The sequence below is a fragment of the Hetaerina americana genome, unplaced genomic scaffold (genome assembly GCF_022747635.1).
Source record: "Hetaerina americana unplaced genomic scaffold, ioHetAmer1.1.p SCAF_4, whole genome shotgun sequence".
Classification (NCBI taxonomy): domain Eukaryota; kingdom Metazoa; phylum Arthropoda; class Insecta; order Odonata; family Calopterygidae; genus Hetaerina; species Hetaerina americana.
In genome coordinates, this window is record NW_027286985.1 from 25,821,657 (window position 1) to 25,844,794 (window position 23,138).

At 34.6% G+C, this 23,138-nt stretch overlaps 1 protein-coding gene across 1 annotated transcript in view; it reads left to right on the forward strand.

The window, feature by feature from the left end:
* Window positions 1–1,912: 1,912 nt before the first annotated feature.
* The window catches only part of LOC139692122 (adenylate cyclase type 10-like), a 41,636-nt gene continuing 20,410 nt past the window's right edge, over window positions 1,913–23,138 (forward strand). The window contains exons 1-14 of the mRNA XM_071590157.1: window positions 1,913–1,928; window positions 1,995–2,132; window positions 2,234–2,371; window positions 5,548–5,762; window positions 6,868–6,937; window positions 7,512–7,597; window positions 10,425–10,561; window positions 12,994–13,190; window positions 13,412–13,649; window positions 16,679–17,111; window positions 17,204–17,296; window positions 21,142–21,485; window positions 21,987–22,281; window positions 22,472–22,577. Coding sequence (XP_071446258.1) covers window positions 1,913–1,928; window positions 1,995–2,132; window positions 2,234–2,371; window positions 5,548–5,762; window positions 6,868–6,937; window positions 7,512–7,597; window positions 10,425–10,561; window positions 12,994–13,190; window positions 13,412–13,649; window positions 16,679–17,111; window positions 17,204–17,296; window positions 21,142–21,485; window positions 21,987–22,281; window positions 22,472–22,577 — 2,506 coding nt within the window. The remainder of the gene's footprint in view (window positions 1,929–1,994; window positions 2,133–2,233; window positions 2,372–5,547; window positions 5,763–6,867; window positions 6,938–7,511; window positions 7,598–10,424; window positions 10,562–12,993; window positions 13,191–13,411; window positions 13,650–16,678; window positions 17,112–17,203; window positions 17,297–21,141; window positions 21,486–21,986; window positions 22,282–22,471; window positions 22,578–23,138) is intronic.

Genomic DNA, 23,138 nt, shown 5'->3' on the forward strand with positions numbered 1-23,138 from the left:
GAGCTATCCAGTAGCTGGCCGTTCTCACTTAACATAGCTGGTTTAAATTATTTTAAATTACGGAATTTTCTTTGTTCAAGAAAACAACGTCAATGGATTTGAGCTCGCATTCGGAGACTCCAGTCGGGCATCGCGGTAGTCCTGCATTCTCTGAATGCAATAAAACTGCGATATTAGCTACTCTCCTTCCGGATGAAATCCTCTTGAATTCTTGCACGGTTGGAAAGGAAAGAAGGAGGTTTGAATGCGTACTCCTGTTGGGTGACGTTTCAGGTTATTTTAAATGAGTTATTTCAATTGTATTTCGTTTACGTAAATTTTAAAAATGCACACCATAAAAAGTTTCTTGTTTAATTCTCGGCTATGTTGTCTAGAAGTTCAAAGGTTGCTGATTTGTTTGTTGTCTTTCCAATTATTAAGCGATTTTGTTAATGATTCAATACTTTTTGGTGACTTTAAATAGCCACAAACCTGAGAATGAAATTGTTTTCCAATATGTATTTTGGAAAACAGTTATGACTTTGAGTGGTCTTGTGTTATCAGCTGCGTTGTGAAGGCTCTTTTTTGGGGCTGGGATTTTGCATTTGTGTTTTAGTGATAAAGATAAAGTGCCACTGGTGAAAGAGGGATTGACTATCTCAGCCAAAAGTGAAGTAATACAGAGAGAGGATACTTCTATATAGAGAGAGGCTGCTTCTTACTATAAGCATAATGATACCATCAAGCCATGAGCTGAGTTTTTTTGAAAAACTTCGCTTTTGTACGTAATCTGCTGGATATTTTGGAAAAATAAACATCGAGTGGACCCAATGGATATTGATAACATTGGATGGTGCTTTGGTTGGGTTAAATTTTGAAGAAGCGTTGCAGGTTTGGCAATCAAACTTCAGCAAATTCATTTATGAACAAAAAAAATGTGAGTTATACTTGATCATAACAATATTTTATTGAAAAATGGGTAGTGCAATAAAGAATTATTTACATAAATGAATACAATGTTCACCCAATTGATTTCCACGAAGTGCGGGCCAAGTCAATTTCACTGTATTAAGTAGTGAAAATACTGTCTCAATGCTTGTTTTTTGTGCTATTGATGAGGGATAGGTGTCAGTTTTCCAGAAAGTTCTCTGGGGCCCAATGCGTACTGTAAATAACCTTTATCCTATCTATCAGATTGTGAAGAGCAACTTATAGCTCTCCATGGCCCTTTTATTTAAACATATAATGGAATATAGCCCCTCCATAGGTTCAGGTCAATCTAATCAGGCCAAAAATCTTAAAGAAGAAGTTCAAGTCCACTAAGTTAACAAAAGGATAGTGGAAGATGTTTTATGTCTAATAATATTTATTCATACAATACATAGAAATCCTATGTAAATGTGAAGGAAACACAGTTGAAATGGTCGGTGGCTGTGTGACTGATTAGGAGTCTTCATGCTTAAATTAGTACCAATTAGGGAAACTTAGTTTTGCTTGATCAGAAAGCACTGTGTGCAGCTGAGTAAAGTTAGCAAAATAAAGGCAATACATTTATGTATGTCACTTTGCAAGATTGTGTTGCCGTTGCATATAGGCATTCTCTTTTGGGAAAATGTGTGTTTCTATAAAAGAGACAGTAAAATCCATTGTCAGTTAAGTTCATATTATGATGTTTTTCCCATGCATCACAACTATCTATACCTCTTGACCATATAATGAATTAGATTGAGATATATCATTGCCAATTTGGTAATATTAACTTAATTTTAATAGAACACTGCATATCTAATTTTTTCATGTAAAAACATTAATAGAACCTTATTTTTTATGCATTACAAAATTCTGAGTGAATTACTTAGCTGATAGAACGTCTGTTGTAGCTTTAGGTAGGGGATTTTAACTTGTATGTAGTATTTATCAGAAAGAATCAGAGATGGAATTGAGAATAAGTTGGTCAGTCTTTTGAGAATTATTAGATTCGATTGATCTATAAATTTAACCTTTAATTTTGGCAGGTTTCACCGCCCTAACTGAGAAATACACTCTAACTGGAAAGGGAGGAACATATCGTATGACAAAGACCCTTAATGCATACATTGGGAAGATGGTAGAAGAAATTATGAATTATGGGGGTGATATTCTCAAATTTTCTGGTAATAATTATTTGTTGCCATGTTTATATTTTGCCAACTATTTATTTACAAATGATTTAAATTTAAATCAAGTTATGCTTATTTAAACCTATAATTTCCAGGAGATGCTTTCTTGTGCTGTTGGAAGGTTGAGTCTGATGATTTAATGATATTTACTGTAAATCAAGTGGTGAGGTGTGCCCTTTTCATTCAACAAACAATGGGAGAATATGAGACTGATGTGAAAATTTCTCTAAGAGGTAAAAATTTATCTAGTTCTTCGTTTAATAAATGGGTAATTTTGTTCAGGCACAGCCAAGGTTTTTTACAGCACTACTAATAATAGTTAACAGTAAATGAGTGAGCTGTATTATATTTAGAGTTGTATATAATAATATAAAGCTGATTTAAAACTCCTCCACAATTCCTTAAACTCAAATATTGATTATCTTGAACTGCTCTCTCAGGATACCAACTCGATCCAGCCACCCTCTACTCCATCTGCCTATTTCTAGGATATCTCTCACTTAGCGCTCACCTTATTTTGCTTCTCCTCCCTTCTAAATTCACACCCTCTCACTGTCGATCCCTTTTATTTTTTCATGCAACAATTTCACCACCCAAGCTTTATCCCATTTGTTAAAAAATTAAATATTACCCCTGTCCATGTTTGTTTCTCATTGTTTATTGTTATGCTGTTATTATATTTTGTCCTCTTTTATGGTATACTAATCGCTGTAAATTGGCGCTGCTGCTGTTTGTGAATAATGTTTTAAATAAATAAATACAGGGATAGCGGTAGTTCAGGGGTAGAGCATTGGACTACTGACCCGGGTTCGATTCTCGGGCAAGCCTCTGTGGGTACCCACCCTTGCTTTGTGATTTTGCGGGTACCAGATCTTCCTGGGAAACCATAATCAGCATAGGGAGAGGCACCACCCTGATGCGTGAATTTCACATGCCATTGGGCTTAGTACTGGGTGAACTCTACCATCACCTACAAAACCGATCTTGGGGTTTATTACTGTATTTATGGTTCATAATAATATAGTACCTATTTTCTTGAATGTGTGATTTAAAAATATAAAACCCCTCAAAAAGTTTGAACCCTACCATAGACCTTAAATTTAATATTTTAAAGAGGTTACCTGTCATTTAATCAAGCAAAACTTTCATGGCTGCTATTTCCTTTCTGGTGTAACTTAGAAAAAAATTGTCCCGAAAATTTACTGATTTTATTTTTTAAAAGCATCTGACTTAAACTGCTTGGATTTGAAAAAAATTCCATCTGAAATCATCTGGAGTGGTTGATTATTAATTATGATAAATTGGCATTTTAAAATGATATCCACTCATACATAAATTATATGTTACAAATTGAGAGAGTGCGATACATTTAATTAAACTTACTGGGAGAAAGATATTAAATAACAGCATGGAATAAATTTATCTTGAAACTTTTAGTAGCTTTTCTTTCAATTTCACATCAGCAATAATGCCTCATAAATACCTAGATATGAGTAACTATAAAATGCAGAAGTAGTGATAATTTCCATCATCTATAAGAGGTTTTACAAGTATTCGTTCATTAGATGATACAAAATGTTGCAACATGAAATAAAAATATTTTTGCCATGTACATTTGCCATTCATGAAAAACATTTCACAATCTGGGACAAAATATATATTTACATACTTATGAACACTTGGGTTGAAGAAGAAGTGGAGAAAAGGGATAGAGAAACAAAGGGCAAACACAAGGCCAGTGGGCAAGATAGAAGGGTGCACATTTCAAGCATAAAAGTCTCTTAGATTAGGACTATGGACCTTCACCTTGGCGGGTTGATACTCTACCATTAAGGTAGTGAGGAAATGAATTTACCACTTAAATCCAAAGGGATTTATGCCACCAAATACCCCAATTCTTGGGGAGCAGCAATGAGTATGATCTAATCTAGTAGAAAATAGGAGTAGATTTTAGGGATAGGAGACTTACCAGAAACCTGTGCAGGTCTCACACTCCTGAGATGTAAGTGGTGAGTGGAGATTCCATATGGGCGGTGCTAGGAAGAGGGGAAAGACAGGGGTGTCCATTATCACCTCTGCTGTTCTGTGTAAATGTGGAGGATATGGTAAAAGAGACATGGGAAGAACTGGAGGTAAGAATGAAAATCGGTGAGGTATTCATGAAATTAGTTAGGTTTGCTGATGATCAAGCTTTAGTTTGCCAGTTAGCTAAGGGCCTGTAAGTATTGGTGAGGTAATTGGAATTCCAGTGCTATAGATATGGGATGAGAATAAAAGTAAACAAAACAAAGGTTATGCTTATTGAAATGAAGGAAGTAACTTTGTAATTCCATGCACTCTTTATTTAAAAAATGACCTAGATTTCAACATTGGACGTCATCATCAGGCCACCTGATGATCACGTCCAACATTGAAACCTAGGTCATATTTTAAATTAAGTGTATGTGGAATTATCAAGTTACTTCCTTCATTTCAATATGTTGTGTTAATTCCATAAAGTAAAGTTAAAGACCACAATAAAAAAGTAAGGTTAATTTCAAAAAAGAAAAAAGCTTAAGTTTAATGCTAAGATAGGAGCTCATAAATTGTAGCTGTTTACCTATATCATAAGTGTTTTATACCAAAATAGTAAAAGTATTTGGATCATCAGAAGAGGGATTGTTACAGGCAAAAAGGTTGTAACAAGGAGGGGGGAACTGAAGTAAGGATGTTAAAAAAAGACATTAAAACTATAATGTGGAGCATGGTTTTGCTTGACATGGAAACATGGTCATTGAAGCAAGGTGATCGGCATAGAATGGAGGCTTCTCAAATGTGGTTGTGGAGAAAGATGGAAAAGATGAAATGAATGAAAAAGGAAACAAATGAAGTCCCAGGCATGGTGTGCAAGGAAAGGGAATTGTTGGAAGAAAGTCAAAGGAGACAGGAAAGATGAATATGGAGCGTTTCAATTGGGAATGGAATGTTGATGACCAATATTTTGGGAAATAAGATGTAGGATATATGCAGTGATATAGGGTAATTAATATACATATCGCTTTTCTACCAAGTAAGATATTTTGGTGTTAGGTAGAGACAAAATAATGCTTTGGACTTCTAATGCAATACCACCTCCTGTCAATATTCTCGTTTTATAATTTATTTTTTTATTGAACAATTGCAACTCAGAAGAGAAATTGGATAGTGAATATTCCTTTTATAATCTAAAGTTAATCAAAAAGGAGAAAAGATGATAGGTATTAGGCTTGTAATATGTGATCCATTCAGTATTGCTATTCATATCTTATAATACCCCGAAATGTTTATGCTGATAATTTAACATTCCCTTTTCACACAGACTGGTCTGTACATGATTGAATTTTTGATAGCTATAAATTTTTATGTGATTCTCTTTAATTTCTTTTCTTAGTCAAGTTGGCAATATCTGCTGGCACTGGCACTTTTGCTGTGATTGGTACTGAGGAAACTAAGAATTATGTGCTGATTGGTGACCCTATTGCCCAAGTTAAATTGGCAGAACACATCTGTGTTTCAGGAGATATAGTACTGGCACCATCAGCATGGAAATTTTGTGATCCTGAACAATATTTATATACTACCAAAGGAGATCTGGGGCATATTAAGGTTCAGTTTCTTATTTTATAATGATGAGTCCATTGCTTGTGCTTATCTGAATGTGTTCACTCATTAATGAAGATGCTATTTTTTATCGAAATTGATCAAAAACATTGAAATATTATTTTAAAGTCAAAGAATAGATCAAAATGTATTTACTGAAAAGTAGTATTTCTTGGGTAACTGATGTATTCAAAGTAAACTTCTGTATGTGAATACAGATTTTGATAGGCATCTTGGATGGATAAGGGATTTCAAGGCAAAAATCTGGTTGTTTTGCATTGCTTTTCATGGGTGTGTGAAAGCAATAGGAGGATCATGACAGTAAAAACAAAAATAAAGGTACTGGATGAAAAGGATTTAATAAAAGAGGGTCTTGAGATAAGGTCATATATGAACTTAGGGCACTCTGCATAACCAAATAGAAAAATAAAAATTCATGAAGTCTTATTGAAAATTCTTTAACTTTTCCATTTTGGATTTGGAACTTATTGTGTAATAGTGCAGGAATTTACCATCATTCAATCAAGGTTAAGTTGAACAAGAAACAATTAAAAAACTTTTTTGGAAATATCATTACATAGCTTACCCAAATGTATGCAAAGTTCATCATTTTGTAAAAAAAAATATTTTTACAAAGCAATTTGCTTCAGAATATTCACATATTTCAATAATTACTTTTATTATCTGGTGAAAAAATTTTTGGATGGGAAAAAGAATCTTATGGATACTTTTCAGAATTATGTGAAGGTAAAAGGAAGTTTTGGTTGGGAAATGAATATACTCTGATGAAGGATGGAGTACACCAGATTTCCAATACTTCCCCTTTATCTTATTCCCCTTACCATTCGGAAAGGTAGTTATTTGCTTGAAGTTCCTGAAATTGTTTCACCATATATATTGAATAATACTCATGAAAACTAATTGTGTTTTGAAATGTAAATTTTAATGGGGAAAATTAGATTGTTTTTACTCACCAACATTATCTTTTTCTGCCTAGATTATGACCTCCTTAGTGTGTCTTAAATAAACTTACAAACACTACCAAACATAAATGATTCTGTTTTAAGTCTGGCATTTGACATATGGATGTTTCTTAATTAATTATCTGTAGGTTATTTCTCTCTCAAGAAGTTCAAGTAAAAGTTTATCCACCAGTAACTCTCAGAATGCCTCTAGAAGTGGTAAGTGGTCCCAGCTATTATTTCTGTAACATAAAATTTAGTTACTTGGGAATAAGTTGTGTTTCTTATTTGAAACCATTTAGGTACATATTATTTTGGACTTATTTGCTAATTTATTAAACTGCAGTGGCCTCCTCCAATCTGTCCTTTGGTAATTCATAATTAGAAACATTTTGTGTATTATGTATGCAAAAATTTCTTAATGAAGAAGTTCACTGTGATGGCTGTTTTTCCTTGATAATGAAATTGTTTCGACTCGGCTATTTTTAATATTATTGCTCCTACTATTTCTAATATATACACCCTCCATTGGCAGATTTTAAAGGAATCTAAGATGGATTATAAAAGAACAAAATTTCAAGTATGGAGGGCATAGAGGGTTAATTTTTGAGAAAATGTTGAAACACACCGAGGAAATTAAATGCCTCCATTTGAATGTTTTTTAAATGCCTTGAATATAGTTTACAAAAAATGGAAGCCAAGCTTAGTATATATTGATGTTGTATATCCATAATTAATACCAGATTACTTTCATATGGAATAATCTTTTATCTCTTGTAATCTATCCTGTCAGATTGGACTTCCTTTGTTTTTGATGTGGCTGTTAATAAAGATGCATCATTCCTACGGTCTTTCATCATTGCCCCTGTACTAATGCAAGTAAGATTTGACCTTTGTAGTGTTGTCTTATGAAGCATTTGAGAAATCCTCTGTTAAATGAAAGTAATTTGATACAAGTAGAGGATATTAACTTTGTTTTAATGCATATCATAATTTTGAGTGGGGCTACATATCATGGCTTTCTAATATTTCATGGCACACTTATCTTTTAAAATATGAATTTATAATTACATTGTAGAAAATAAGGAAGTAGGCAATAAATAAACTTGGTTAGGTCTACTTGCCACCAAGCAATTATGGGTCAGCAGGACATAATTGTGGGTATTTCTTGGAAGAAATATTTGATAGTGATGGGGAGTTGGAACGTGGTAGGCATAGGCAGTGATGGTAGTGGCATGGATAACTGTCCCTTAAAAACAAGGAATGACCTCAGGAAGAAAATAAAGTTCTGCAAGAGACACAGATCAATCATAATGAACTTTTGGTTTAAACATAGTATTGGGCACAAGCATACCTAAAAATACCCGTTGAATCAGAAAATTATCAGTTAGACTATATTATGGGTAGGGGCAGATTTAGGAACAGCATGACTAATTTTCTCTTGTTCCTGGGAGTGAATGAGGAATCAGACTCCAATTTACTGTTATTGAGGGGTAACATCAGATTTAAATGGATAAAACAGGGAAGACAGTTGAGGAAATGGAATGTAGAAGTATTGACTGGAACGATGAGAAAGGAATACCAGGAGGCAGTAAAGAAAATTATGATTGACAGCAAGAAGATGGGTACATTAGAAAATAAATGAGAATCTATCAGAAAAGGGAAATTGAAAGCTTCAAATCAAATTTTAGGAAGAAGACAAGGAAACCATGATTTATAAAAGAGATGATTAGGAAGATGTACGAGAGAAGGAAATTAAAGAATATGAACACAGAGTTAGGTAGAAGGGCATATGAAGAGTTAAATAATAAATTGAGGTGAGAAACTAACAGGGTAAAAGAAGCATGGTAGAAAAAACAGTGCAAGGGTATGGAAAGTTTACCAAGGGTGTAATTTAATTGGTTCACTGCACAGGAAGGTGAAAGCACCAGTAGGAATTAAAAAGGGAATATTGTTGCAAACAATCAAAAATAAGTTAGGAAAAGTATTGTTTGAACCCTGGAAGGTTCAAGATATATGGAAGGAATATATAGAGCAACAATATGGTAAAGACTTAAGGTCAGCAGGCTTAGACATAGAAAGAGAATGTGACGTAGATAAGGATAGCCTAGGTCCAGGCATACGAAATGGCAAGATCCCTTAAGTATGCCTGGATCTAGGCTATCAGGGCATTAAGGGAATTGAAATCAATGAAGGCCATGGGGGTAAACAAAATTCAAGGAAAAATACTTAAAGTTATAGTAAAAGGTGGGAGAAGGAGATTTTATGAGCTAATTCAAGACTTAATAAGGGAGGAATTAGGCTGGAAGTTTTCAATAGATCATCGCTGGTTACCATCCTAAAATAAGGGAAAAGTAGCCCTTAAACAAGTTGTTTTTATTAAGTTGTACTGTGAATCATCAATTAGGGGATGAAGATGAGAGCAAATAATAACATAGGGAATAATCAAGTTTTGCTCAAGAAGGGCAGAGGCACAAATGATGCCATGGTGGTCATGAGATACTTATAGAGAGGAACATTGAATACAATCAGGACGTACTTGTTTAGTACATTTTGAGAAAGCAATCAATAAAGTAAACTGGGTAGAGTTAGTGAATATATTGCTGAAAATAGGAGGAATGGATGGTGTATCCATAACCTGTACATGTTCCAGGCTGCTGAGGTGTGAGGGGTAAGACAGGACTGCCTATTATCACCCATGCTTTTCAATATATACTTGGGGGAAATGGTAAAAGTGGTAAGGGAAAACTGGAGAATGTATTGAAATTCAGTGAAATCCATTTAATCAGTCTGGTTCTGCAGGTGTTGAAGCCTTAGTTAGCCAGCCTGACAAGTATTTACAATCACTATAGAGCGAATTAGGAAATCAATGTGATAGGAATGGATGAGAAACAGTGTGTAAAAATATAAAGATTATGAAGTTTTTGAGGAACAAGAAGGCTAAATTAAGTATTAAAATGTTAGGTCTAAGTCTAGAGCAGGTAGAACAGTAAACATAATATGGAAGTGTTTTGGACAAAAATGGTTAAAGTAGTCAGTACTTAAGAAGAAGAAAAAATGCATTGGGCAAAGAGTCTTTTACAATGAGGTGGGAATTAATGACAGGGATGTTGAGTAAGGATTTTACAAAAAGACCCATTTAAAGTTTGATATGAAGTGTGGGTCCATATTCAGAAGACACAGAATCATGGCCATTGAAGCAAAATAATAGGCATAGATTAATTTTTTAAATGCATGTGCGAAGAAGGATGGAAAAGGTGCAAGGGGCAGAAAGGAAAACAAATGAGGAAGTGCTAGGCATTTGGAGGGGGGGGAGAGAGAGGATTGTTGGTAAAAATCCAATGGAGACAGGAAAGATGGATGGAGAGCATTTTAATCGATAATGGGTTGTTTTAGACTGTGGTGGAGGGGAGAGTGAGGAAGGGTTAGGAATAGGATAGGTATGTTGGATAGGACAATGGAGGGAAGGAAAATTGAGGATAGAAGTGTTTATTGCAGTGCTGGATGTCAGGTTGTGTTTTGTTGAGGCAAGGGAATGTATTGTTGTATAATTTGTATCCATTCATAACCTACATTAATCAGTTGAACATCAATCATGTTAATATAATTCCTACTCTTTCACTGAGAATGTTGCTGTAGTGTTCTCTGTATGTACCCTTCACAATCTTGTGAAATGTTTGTTTTCATGCATCTTTATTTTCTTTAGGTGGATCATCAGCAACCTTTAGAATACCTAACTGAAATGAGGAATGTTGTTACTATGTTTGTAAACATTCTCTCATCTCCTGTATCTAGTGATCACTTTATCTCCTTGATCGATGATATCTTCTGCATTATCTGCAAGTAAGAATTTTATACCCCTAATTTTAAATTAATATGTCCTAAACTAAAATGATAAAATTCTCAAATATGCACCTCAATTATAATAAGAATGTTTTTGACATGAAATCGTTAAAACTACTTGGGTATTAAAATTTCTAAAATGGGTATGTTAGTCAGGACATTAAATGATGAATTGCTTTTTGAAAGAAGCATTTATAAAGAAGAATGATCTACCGATAGGTGTGTAAATTGAAGACATAAAACAAATGAAAGATGTAAATATGGCATGTAGCACTGTATGGCTTCAGAATGATCACACAAAAAGAGTGGTTGGAAAAGATAACGTGGTAAAGTAAAACAAAGGGTTGTAATAGAAGAGAGAAAGAATGCTAGCTAGATCAGGAAGAAAGAGGGAGAGAATAACCTATTTGAATGTAATGAAAGGATGAAGTAAGTTTGAGGAATTAAAGAAAGAGTTAGAAAATGTAAGAATTTAGACTGGAAGAAAGTACGAGGTCAATCCCAAAAGTACCCGACCCAACAAAGAAAACACAAATATTTTGGAAAAAATGTATTAATTTTTCAACATAATCTTTTTTCAGCTGTATATACTTTCCTCAGCAATGTTCCATAAGTGCAATACCCTTTTTATCATAAGAACTGTCTTGCTCCTCAAAAAAGCCATTAGCTGCCGACATCACTTCTTGACCATTGAGAAATCTTTGACCACCGAGCCATTTTTTCAAGTTTGCGAACAAAAAAAAATCAGAGTGGGCTAAATATGGTGGATAGGGTGCATCAGGTAGCAATTCAAACTTTAAATCATGAATTTTGGACATTGCAATAACAGAATTGTGAGGTGGTGCATTGTCTTGATGAGAAAACACTTTCTGCTTAGCCCAATGCAGCTGCTATTGCTTGATTTCTTCGCTCAAACGTTGCTATAAGTTAGCATAATACTCGCTGTTGATAGTTTTTCCTTTTTCAAGATAGTCAATGAAAATTATTCCATGTGCATCCCAAAAAACTGACGCCAAGACCCTGCCTGCAGATGAAACAGTCTTCGCCTTCTTTGGAGGCAGTTCTCCCTTTTGAATCCGTTGTTTTGATTGTTCTTTTGTCTCAGGTGTGAAGTAATGGACCCATGTTTCATCCATGGTTACGAAACAGCGCTAACATTCTGCTTTGTTGCTGTGTAACTTTGCTAAACACTCAGTTGAAACATCTTCACGACACAGGCTTTACACAAGTTTGAGCAAACGTAGCACCCATCTTGCACACAGCTTTCTCATGTCCAAATTCTCAGTTAATATGCGATGTACCACACTTTTTGAAATTCCTACTATGTCTGCTAGCTCACGCACTTTCTGTTGATGATCATCCAGTGTCAATTTGTGGATTTTCTTCACCGTTTCTGGAGTCGTCACCTCATTTTCTGGAGTCCCTTCTTACCCTCTGGCAAAGAGCTGATGGTCCATGCCCAAGGCTTCTTGGGTTCATTTTCACCCTATGTGTGGTTCTCTTTGAACTGTAAAACCCACAAACAAGCATTCTCCACATCCATAGCACCATCACCGCATTTACACTTGATTGATGGTTGAATTTCAATGTATGGTAAACCATTCAAGTGAATAAAATGAGTCATTATACATTTTTTTTGTGTGCTAAAAATGCCATTTTATCGATTGAAAACCCTGCACACTCTAGTGGCAGCTATACAAACCCTGTGTACTGTACCGGCAGACATCTCTGTTTTGTAGTCATCAAGAGTGCACATATATTTAAAGCTTAACAACATTTTACTCTCTATTCCAGGTCCCTAGAAAATAATGGAAATACCTTAGAACTTGAAGGCACCTCATATACAGTAAAAATATGCATGTTCTGAATGGCTTTATTATGTAGCTTTTGGAATAGGTTTACAGATGTGTCCTGAGATTAAGTACTTATCTCCCATATGCCTCATTCAAAATTTGTTATTCTTATTTAGTCATAGACCATTTACACTGGTGATGAAGGGTGTTGAAGTGTAATAATTGGGAAAATGTCAAGCATCAGAGATAAAAACATATACATTCTATGTAGGTAGTCTAGAAGATTTGATTGAAGCAAATCACCAAGAACACAGTATATTGTAGTATCCAACAGTTTTATCAGGTTTTTAGGAGGTTTTTAGAAATCTTCTGTATCTTTTTATTTTTTATATCTAGATGGATATATTTTGCCAGTCTAAATTACATTTTTATCCTTCAGTGTTCAAAACCCAGCACAAAGAATTTTACTTTGTCACTGCCTCTTACTTTATGAAATATTTTTTTTTTATTTACAAAGCAGTATCATCAAACTGCTGCTTATTGAGACTAGAATTTAACTGTAGTGTATAAGCATTGTTACAATTTTTGTTTCATTGCTAATGCCTAGGGTTTAATGCAACATATTTAATTTCCATGCAGATTTACACGTGAGTCCTCAGGATGTGTGAATAAACTTTCAGTCTTTGACAAAGATCTAATGTTTTTAGTTTTGTTTGGTTTGAGAGGCTTCAAGCATGACATGCAGATAAGAAATGCATTAAGGTGTGCTGCCAATGTTCATAAATCAGTCAGTCAAATTAAAGGAGTGGACACTATTTCAATTGGAGTATCTACTGGTGAGTTAAAATCGGTGTCCTTTAACATCATTGTTTAGAACTTAACATTTAATTTGATTTACAAATTACATCTTTGGAGGCCAGCTATGCCAAGTTAAGTATTTAATGCATTTTATATTTTATTACGATAAATTTTAAATGTAGATTCATATTCATGAATCATTGATTAGTATGGGTTTAATGTTTTACCTCTTTTTACATAAGGTGCACTTTTTTAACAGGAGTGACCTACTGCGGTGTTGTCGGTCATTCTTTGAGGAGAGAGTACACAGTTATTGGTTTGCCAACCAACAAAGCAGCTCGCTTGATGGTGGCTTATCCTGGGAAAGTAACTTGTGAAAGGAATACATTCCTTCAATCCAAATTGCCAGCTGCATTTTTTCATTTACAAGAGGCAAAAACGCTGAAAGGGCTTTCTTCAGCTGGACCCATTTATGAATTCTTAGAAGAGGAGGATAAGTAGGTCTTTCAACCATTTCACCTATAAATATTTAGAGGAAGGACTCCTAATTTGGATCAAAATTTAAAGAGTTGTAGGTTTTAAATTAGATTAGGTTTGATGCTTACTGTTTATTCCAATTTTTAAATATGGAACTTTGACCAATACAAAAGGACAGGCGGAATTAAAGTGTTGGAGACAATATTGTGGCAGAAGATGTAAAAAGAATTGGAAAGAAGTGAGAGTAATATGAAGTGCTGTTTGGTACTCACAATCAATATTTATGAATAAGAGGATCGCAATAAGCTAGACGCTTAAACATGACAGTTTCAGGCTTAACTTTGTGGAATTCCTTCATAACGAGGGTAGAGAAAGAAACTTTGTACTTCCACATAAAGATTTATTACTTCACACAGCCATGGTTTTGATGCTGTGCATCATCATCAGGTGACATGCGAGGGGGGACCCAAAAGTAATGGAAATCGGGCTGCAGTGGGGAGCAAGAGTGGGGGAAGCCTTTGTTTGGCTGGTCGTACATCAGGCTCATGCCTCCTGCGTCAGTATGCGCAGCACTGTCGCTGTGACTGGATCAGTCCATCCATGAGAGCTGTTTCAGTGAAACGACTTTTTTCATTTTGGCAAAAAACGTGATTGCGAATTATCAAGAGCAACACGCTGTAGTGAAATTTTGTTTCCTGTTGGGGAAATCGCCCGTGGAAACTATTGTAATGCTCAAGACTGCTTATGGGGAAGCTGCCCTAAGCAAGACCAGAGTCGACAAGTGGTTTACATGTTTTAAAAATGGTGAAATGTCAATTGAAGACCAATCCCGTTCAGGCCGTCCTTCAACAATCAAGAACTGACAAAAATATGGACAAAATCAATGCCCTCATTCGTGAAGACCATTGCAGAACCATTGATCAACTCTGTGAGATGTCTGGTGTGTCATTGAGTTCAATTCAGAGGATTCTATCTGAAGATTTGCATATGAAAAGGGTTGCAGCCAAATGTATCCCTCGCCATCTCACTCGCTGGCTCATACCACCCTCTCCGTGATGCAGTTTTTGACAAAAAAACGGCATGACATTGATTGTCCACCCTCCCGTACTCACCAGATTCAGCTCCCTGTGACTTTTTTTTGTTCCCCAGACTCAAAAGGGACATGAAAGGAAAGCGTTTTGACACTGTGGAGGAGGTAAAACAACAAACGCTAGAAGGCCTAAAGGACATCCCGATGAATGAATTTCAGAAATGTTTCAAACTATGGAAGCATCATTTGGAAAAGTGCATTGTGGTCAATGGGGAAATACTTTGAAGGGGAACAAAATTTAATGTAAATATTTGAGAACTAATGAATCTATTACAACATTCCTATTATTTTTGGGTCCCCCCTCGTACATGAAATTTTTTCTACTTACAGTATAAAGTATGGTTCTAAGAGGGGAGGAAGGTAGTGGCAGTTATGGAGAGGGGGTAAGTTGAGTACTATTGAAGCAACCTATTGGTGGGCTAAGGGAGAGGGGGGTGTTTTTCTGCAATGGTTTTACACTCATTAAGTGATGGCTGATAGTCATCATTACCTTGGTAAGGGTGGGCTTGCTGGAGAAAGATTTTGGAGTCTTTTGGGATGGGGAACAGGAGAGGTATATTGTTTCACTGACTACCTCAAATCTGTCCGACTGAAGGGATTGCCAAATTTCCAACTCCTCCAAAGCATTCAACCTGCGTCCTTTCTTTTCTCTGTGATAAATATCTGGTATGATTCTTTTCCAAGAGGTGTTTGACAAATTGATATCTGTTGTCTATCTTTGCAAAGCTAGATCAGTATTCTTTTATCCGAATATCAAATATCCTCCCTATCAGTCCAATGTAGACGGTATTGCAGTCCATGCAATTGAGTTTATAAACCCTGCTTTGTTGCATTGCGTCAATTTTATCTTTGGGTGAATCCATTATGTTTTTCAAAGTGTGTATTGTAAAACGCTGTCTTGATTTTGTTCTTGAAGAGTATTTGTTGTATGATTTCACAGGATTATTTAAGTATGAGAATTAATTTAAAATAATTTATTCCATTGCTATAGTTTTCTACTGTGTATATTAAATCATACATGTTGCTAACCTGTGATAAAACTTAACTGTTATGGAAACCCATATCACGTAAAAAATAGTTCAAAGATATTAAATATGCCTAGTAAACAAACCTGTAAGTACTTAATTTTTACTAATGATTGTGAATTTTAATGCTGCCAGATATATTAGAAATTGAGTAGTTACTTTGATATTTGTGCAACATGTGATAAGTCATTAGCTTTTTTCAATGTCCAAGTTCTTCAGTTAAATTTTCACCAGTCATTCTACATGAACCAACAATCCTGCCATTGTCCCCAAATTTACTAATTAATTGAAAATAGCCTATAAAAATATGTCATACAGTAAGATGTCACCGCCTTATGGAAAATAAGGTTACTCTCAGTTTCAAAACAAATATACATTTTGCGGGTTTCTCTCTATCTCCAATCACTGATGTAATTATGGGTATGACTTTTTCACAGTGTGCAAAAGTATACAAAATATCAGTGATTTTGCAAAATCAATGAACTTTCGCATAATAGGTAAAAGAAATATTCTGATGAATTTTAGGGCAAATTTATAATATTAATGTTTTTAGACAATTTCACATGTATTTTAACTTGTATGTCAAAATTTTAATATAATTTCAACTACAAGGGTGCATTCCAACTTGTAACAATGTTCATCATTTAATGAACACTGATTATCTCATCAACACACTTCTAATCAGGTGTGCAATTTGAAGTAAGAATCAGAACACATCAAGTAAATCATTGATATCTCTAAAATATGTAGCTATAGACATTAATGAAATAAACGCATCCACTACCACGGAAATTGGATCATATGTGGTCTTTATAATGCGTTACATTTATGGAGAAATAGACAAACCTTTGAATTCATTTTATAGTACACTTAATTTCAGTTACCAGATATGTTTGGGAAATATTACCTGAATCCCTGTTTATAAAACTTTCAGGAAAAGAGATACATCTGGGGGACCCAAGTTTCCTATTTTGGGAAGAGAAAAAGCTATTCGCGTTTTCCTTTCTAAACTTGCTGCATTAAGGGGAGAGCAGAGAAAAGTGAGTAAATACAGAGAGGAAGGCTTATCTGAACCCTCAAGAATTCATCATTCAGGAATAGCATTCTATGGAGGGCCTAGAGTTGGGAAAACTCGTCTATTGGAGGAATTATGTGATCTATCAAAGAGGCGTGGCCTTCCATTCCATATCATCTCTTTGACTTCAGCTCATCACCACTCTCCTTTTGCTGCTGTAGCATTTCTATTCCAGCAACTTATTGGCATGAATGAGTTCTCTGTCGGTAAAGAAAGAGAAGAAACCCTCCTTTCTCATTTTGGAGACCATTTGGGTTCTGATGAACTGTGTTACCTGAATGAAATTCTCCAGGTTTGCTCTTAAGTGTTATGAACCCTTATTTTCTGCCAGAGGTATTGTTTTATCACATTACATTTTTTCTCATATTACTTTTATCTCTGAAGGTGAACTTTTTGATAACTGATGCCTGTGCTGATGAATCCCCTCATGAAAGATTGGCAACAAGACAAATTGTTGTTCAGAAGGCTTTGAAATCAGTGAGTAAATTCTTTTTTTAGAGTGATTTTTTAATTTGAATATGTTGTTTTAATCTTCAGAGACTATAGTCTCCACATAATGGAAAACTTAAAAATTGGAAAAGATAACAAACCAATAAGTGCTTGATATTGTAGAGAAGATTCTGGAGATGGTTTCAAAAAGGCAGGTAAAATGGGTTCAGGAGATATTGAGAGAAAAGAGGAATGCTGAAGACTGGTACAGAGTAAATGAGGTAGAGGGTGAAAAAAGTTGTTTTTCATGGCATTAAGATGGTAGAAAGAATGTGGAACTGAAGCATGGTTAATTGTGGTTACTATTATTATGAAACATAGTGTTTATTACTTGGCAGGAAGGGATTAGTAGTGTAGCAGTCTTCCTCTTTTGGTACATTGCTCTCCAAGAATAGTGGTGACCTATTACCTATAGTATGATTTTTATCTTTTCAACTGCTGCCCTGGATAGAGCATAGTGCATGCCATTAAAGCAGTCTTTGATCCTTACTTATGTAAAGGAATAGTTGAGTCTCTGGTAGTTAGCAATAAAAAGTTTAGATTATTGACAAGAGCTACTAATGGGAGTAATTTAATGTAAAGAGCAATTGATTACTCTGAATGGTATTGGAGTACTTGTCATAATTGACCAATCATACCTATGTATCCTCTTCTAAAGGCAGAGAAATGTCGTTGCAGCCATTGGTCTCTCTCCATTGCTGTTCTTTTCAGTTCATTGTATGTTATTACTCTCATACTACTTTTTATACCGCCTAAAAATTTCCTTCTTGGCGTTCCTCTTCCTTTTTTTTACCATTATTGTCCCCTCCATTATATTTTCCAAGGAAGATGTTATGTCTGAGAATATGTTCAACCGATTTAATTTTCCTTTTGTCAATCTCTTTTATTAGATTCCTTTCCTCATTGATTTCTCGTGATACTTTTATGTTGGTTATCTTGTCCATCCAGCTTGTTCTTGTTATCCTTCTCCAAATCCACATTTCCATTGCTTCCAACCAAGCCTTTTCTCTCTTTCCCAATGTTCAAGTTTCATATCCATGTAATAATGTGCTCCAAATTAATTTTTTTGCAAAGAATTTTCTAATTTCCAATTTCATGTGTTTATTTCCCGAAAGATTCTTTTTATTTTCATTTACCTTCTTTCCCAAGGCTATCCTTCTTTTCACTGCAGAGGTGCATCTGTTATCTCTTGCAATTACACTCCCAAGGTAGCAGAACTCTTCTACTTGGCTTATCATTGATTCCCCTATCATTAAATTTATAGAGGGTTCTGATCTGTTTCTTGAAACTATCATAGCTTTAGTTTTCTTCACATTTTTTCTGTTTCGATTATGTTAAAGCTGTGGACAGGGTTTTGAACATTCTATTTATATAGTTGGCTGATTCTGCCAGGGTCACAATATCTTTTGTAAACCTAGTGCAGTGTACCCTTCTTCCATTTATCTTTATGCCAATGGTTTTCTCCTTCATTTTCTATTTAGCCTCTTCAATATATAAGTTAAATATATATTGATAAATTGGGCATCCTTGTCGTTATCCTTTTCTAATCTCTGCTTCTTTCTCACATCCCTTTACTTCTATAAAAGTGCTTTGGTTCCGGTAGAGGTGAAATATAAGCGTCCTGTCTTTGTAGTCTATTCTTTTTCTCCTTATGCTTTCAAATATGTTTCCAATCTACAGTATTGAAGGCTTTTTCCTAATCAATGAAGGTAAGGAAAACTTTCCTGTTCATCTCTAGCCTTCTCTCTAGAATCAAGGGCAGTGCCAGGCGCCAGTGTTTCTCGTTGCTTTACCCGCCGGGAAACCAAATTGATCTTCTCCAACATTTTCCTCCACTTTCTTTTTCATTCTGTTCTTTATAGTATGTAAAAGAACCTTGGAATTATGGGCCAGAATAGCAATTGTTCTATAGTTCATGCATTCAATCGCTTTCCCTGCTTTTTCTATCAGAATAGTTTGCTTTTAATAAAGTCTTCTAATATTTTCCCATTTCCATAACATGTGTGCCCTTTTAAAAAGTCTTTTTTCGTTTAATATCCAAGTTTTATTTAATATCTAAGTTGATACATTATCCGCACCCATTGTATTTCCAGCATTTAGCCTTTGGAGGGCATGCTCATTCCCTCGTAGTGATTGGGAACCCACTTTCTGTTCCTGCTTTTTCTCTGCCTTCAATATTATTTTCTCTTAAAGCTATATTTTCACCCTGGTATAGCTCCCCTATTTATTCTTTCCATTGTGCACACACTGCTTCATTATTTACTAACAACCTTCCCTCTTTGTTATTAATCACTGTTTATCTTATACTAGGTTGATAATGTAGAGCTTTGATTTTCCAATAGGTTAGATCTTGTTTCCCTGCTTTGATATGGTCTTCTATTTCCTTCACCCATAGTTTTGTCCACCTCTCATTTTCTTCTCTACTTTTGTCTGTTATCTTATTCTTTACTTTTATGTATTCTTCCGTATCCTTCTTTGCTCTTAGTTTATTTCTCTTCTCAATTAGGTTTAGAATTTCCTCTGTTGTCCAAGGTTTCTGAGCTTCAAGTTTCTTCCTACCCAGGACCTAATCTGCCACTTCTACTATACCCTGTTCAATTTCATTCCACTTTACTCTTTCTTCCCATTTCTCAGCTATTTCATTTCACTTCTCTTCAAACCGTCTCCTTCAGTTTTCCTGTGGCCATTTATTCTTAACTACTCTTCTAATTTTCCAGAGCTTAAGGTTGCACTTTGCCACAACTAATTCATTATCATTGTCAAGATCCAGACCTGGGTAATGGTGGCTGGATTGTATTTTATTCCTGTATAATTTTAATGATGTTATAATCAATCTGATACCTTGTAATTTTTCCTGGTGCTTCCTAAGTTTACCTTCGTCTCAACAGTACTTGAAGCAATTTATTTGTGATGACCATGCTGCGTTGATCACAGAATTCAAGCTGCTATCCTCCTCTATCATTGATGTTATCTAGACCAAAGTTCCCTGTGATTTTCATGTAATTGTGAGATCCCAAAAGAGTATTAAAATCTCCCATTATAATTATGTTATCTTTGTCTTTTGTCATTCTAATCAACTCATCAATATCCTTGTACTTTCTCATAATCTCACCATCGTCTGCATTTGATTGTTGGGAAGTATAGTTGTATAATCACCAAGTCAGTAGGTATGCTTTTGATTTCAATCATAATTTGTCTATCATTTACCATATATAAGCTAAATATTTGTTTTACCCACTTAGAATTTAGATTAGTGCTATCCCATTCTTCCCCCTCCTCTAACCTCTGCTATATATTACTTAAATAGCATCACTACTGGATTCTCCATTTCCTATCCACCTGGTTTCACATATCCCCAGTACATCTATAGCATAGTCTTGAATGACTTTCTTTATTTCTTCTAATTTGCCTGCCTTCAGTTATGTTCTCACATTCCAGGTTCTTATTATCATACGTGTAGGTAGGAAGAGATGAATGCTCAACTAACCTTGAATCTGTGGAATTTAGTTTTTTCCAAAATATTCACTTACGTTAATCTTTGAAAGGTTGTTTAATGAATATTTTTCATTGTATATCTAAAAAAGTTGCATGAAAAGTATACCTAAATCTCCATTGTATTGGATTTTATGTTTAGTTAATTAATTTTGTGTACCTTGATTTTTGAGTGTTCCTCTATTTGATCATAATAGAGCTAATTTGAAATTTAGATATGTTAAGTAATCTATTTACAAATTATTTGCATCACTTTAATTGTTCTGTATCAATAATCAAATAATAAATTTGATAGACATTCCAATTCACCTTACCTTAGTTTTCCAAATGTGTGCTTACAGTACTGCTCATCAATAGCACCCATCTTTTTGATTGGTGTTGATGATATACATTATATGGATCCTCCATCTGCCATACTCTTCTCATCATTCCTGGATTGTGAAGGTGTGATGTTAATTGTAACAGTAACTGGAGACCTAACAACTTTGCAACCTTCAGATCAAAGTAGTACTCACATCAAAGAAGTTGATCTTGTCAAGATTAGTCAAACAGAAGCAGCGCTCAACTACTTTTACCGGCATAGGCGTCTTCTTCATTACCCATTGTCTGGACTTCCATTAGAGTACATCGCTGCCCTTGCCTGTCAAATTCTGGAAGTCCGAGGGATACCACTGGACCTAGAAATGTAATAATAATTAATTATTGCTTTTATTCTCATGGCAGATAAATTGACAATGTTGTTGTTTATTTTAATTTTGTTTTTGCATTCTTATCACTCTGCTACTAAGGACAGCTAATTTTTTTTAAAGTAATATCTTAGTATAATATTATGTTCAATTTTTTGGGATGTACCTACATAAGCATATCAACAAATTACTTGAACTGCATTAATTCCAACTTTTTAAACATTATTAATGTTAATCATCCCACCTGGTGCTTCTACATTTGATTGAATTCCCGGATAAGTTGGTCATGTTGTCATTTTTAAATTTTATTTTAAGATATAATTAAACTTTAAATGTACATTTCACTCTTGTTAGCAAAGAAATTATTTTTTATTTGTGAAAGAAATGGGTAATGAATGCAAATTTTGTCAAAAGATAATTGAGATTTTTGATGATATCATTTTAATATTTCATTTCAATGTAATTTTGAATATTTGAAATAATTAATGCTCTCCTGGAAGTTTTTTGCAGAATGAAAGCCAAGGTAATCCAGGATGGATAGAAAGTTATTTGCTTAGCCTCATGCAAACTGGGGCTTTGTTCATTACTACTTTGAAAAACAAACCTTCATACTTAGAAAGTATGATATTTCCCAAAGAGCATCTTGTTACACGCCAAAAGATGGAAGATTTGTCCGAATTCAGAATAAATGATCTTGAGGTGGATGATCCCCAAAAGTTTCCAGATATGGAATTAAAAATTGTGGGGAAAGGAAAGGACAGTTTATCTTACCAGCGCCAAAGGCATTGGACATTGGTTTGTTGTTAAAATCATGCAAGTTTTATGTAGGTTTTCAATGTTCTTTCATCAGCATCTTTAAAATAAATACATTTGGAAATATATTATTCTGGAGGAGTTTTAGTCGTAAAGTTGTTTTAAAAATATGAATTATAAAATCTTTAAACATTGTTTAAAATTTCCTTTTCTTCATTTATGATTGTTCCAGGATGAGAATGATGCTCAGATGATTGCAAAACTTGCTAACCAGCGTGTGTGTATACTTACTCCTAATTACAAATGTGATGATTCCAGCATCCCTAAGTCTATGTATGGTAACAAATTTTTCTTTCATCTCCGATAGTAATATATCCACTTAAGTATCAGATTAATGAAATTAAATTATTTATGTAAGTGACATTAAAGTATATGCTAATGATTTTGAATTAGGAATTACAAACTCTATACAGATGTCAGTTTTTGGCCCATTGCTGGAATCAACTACTTGTTCAAACTGCATTTTCACAATTAGCAGAATGGCATTTCGATTGTGCTATGTATTATCCATTTTTAGATGAACTGCTTGCGTTTTATAAATTCACGCATGCAAAATTAACAATGATACCAAAAAGTTGGTATGCTTGCATGTACTTTTAAAATTCATACTCGTGACCCAATTCAGAATCAGCTGAGTTCGTAAAATAGAATTAAAACAATGAGAAGAAAAATTTTAAGATACATACAACGTAGGAGAAATTTGGATAAATCCAACCACAACAATAACAAGCCCAAATTGCCAGTCTTTATTTCAAGATTAAAGGTTCCATTAGTTTGTTTATTGCAGCAAAAGAGGGTCTCACCGTGAAGGCAAAAGGGTGCGCAAGATTTTTAGAGTT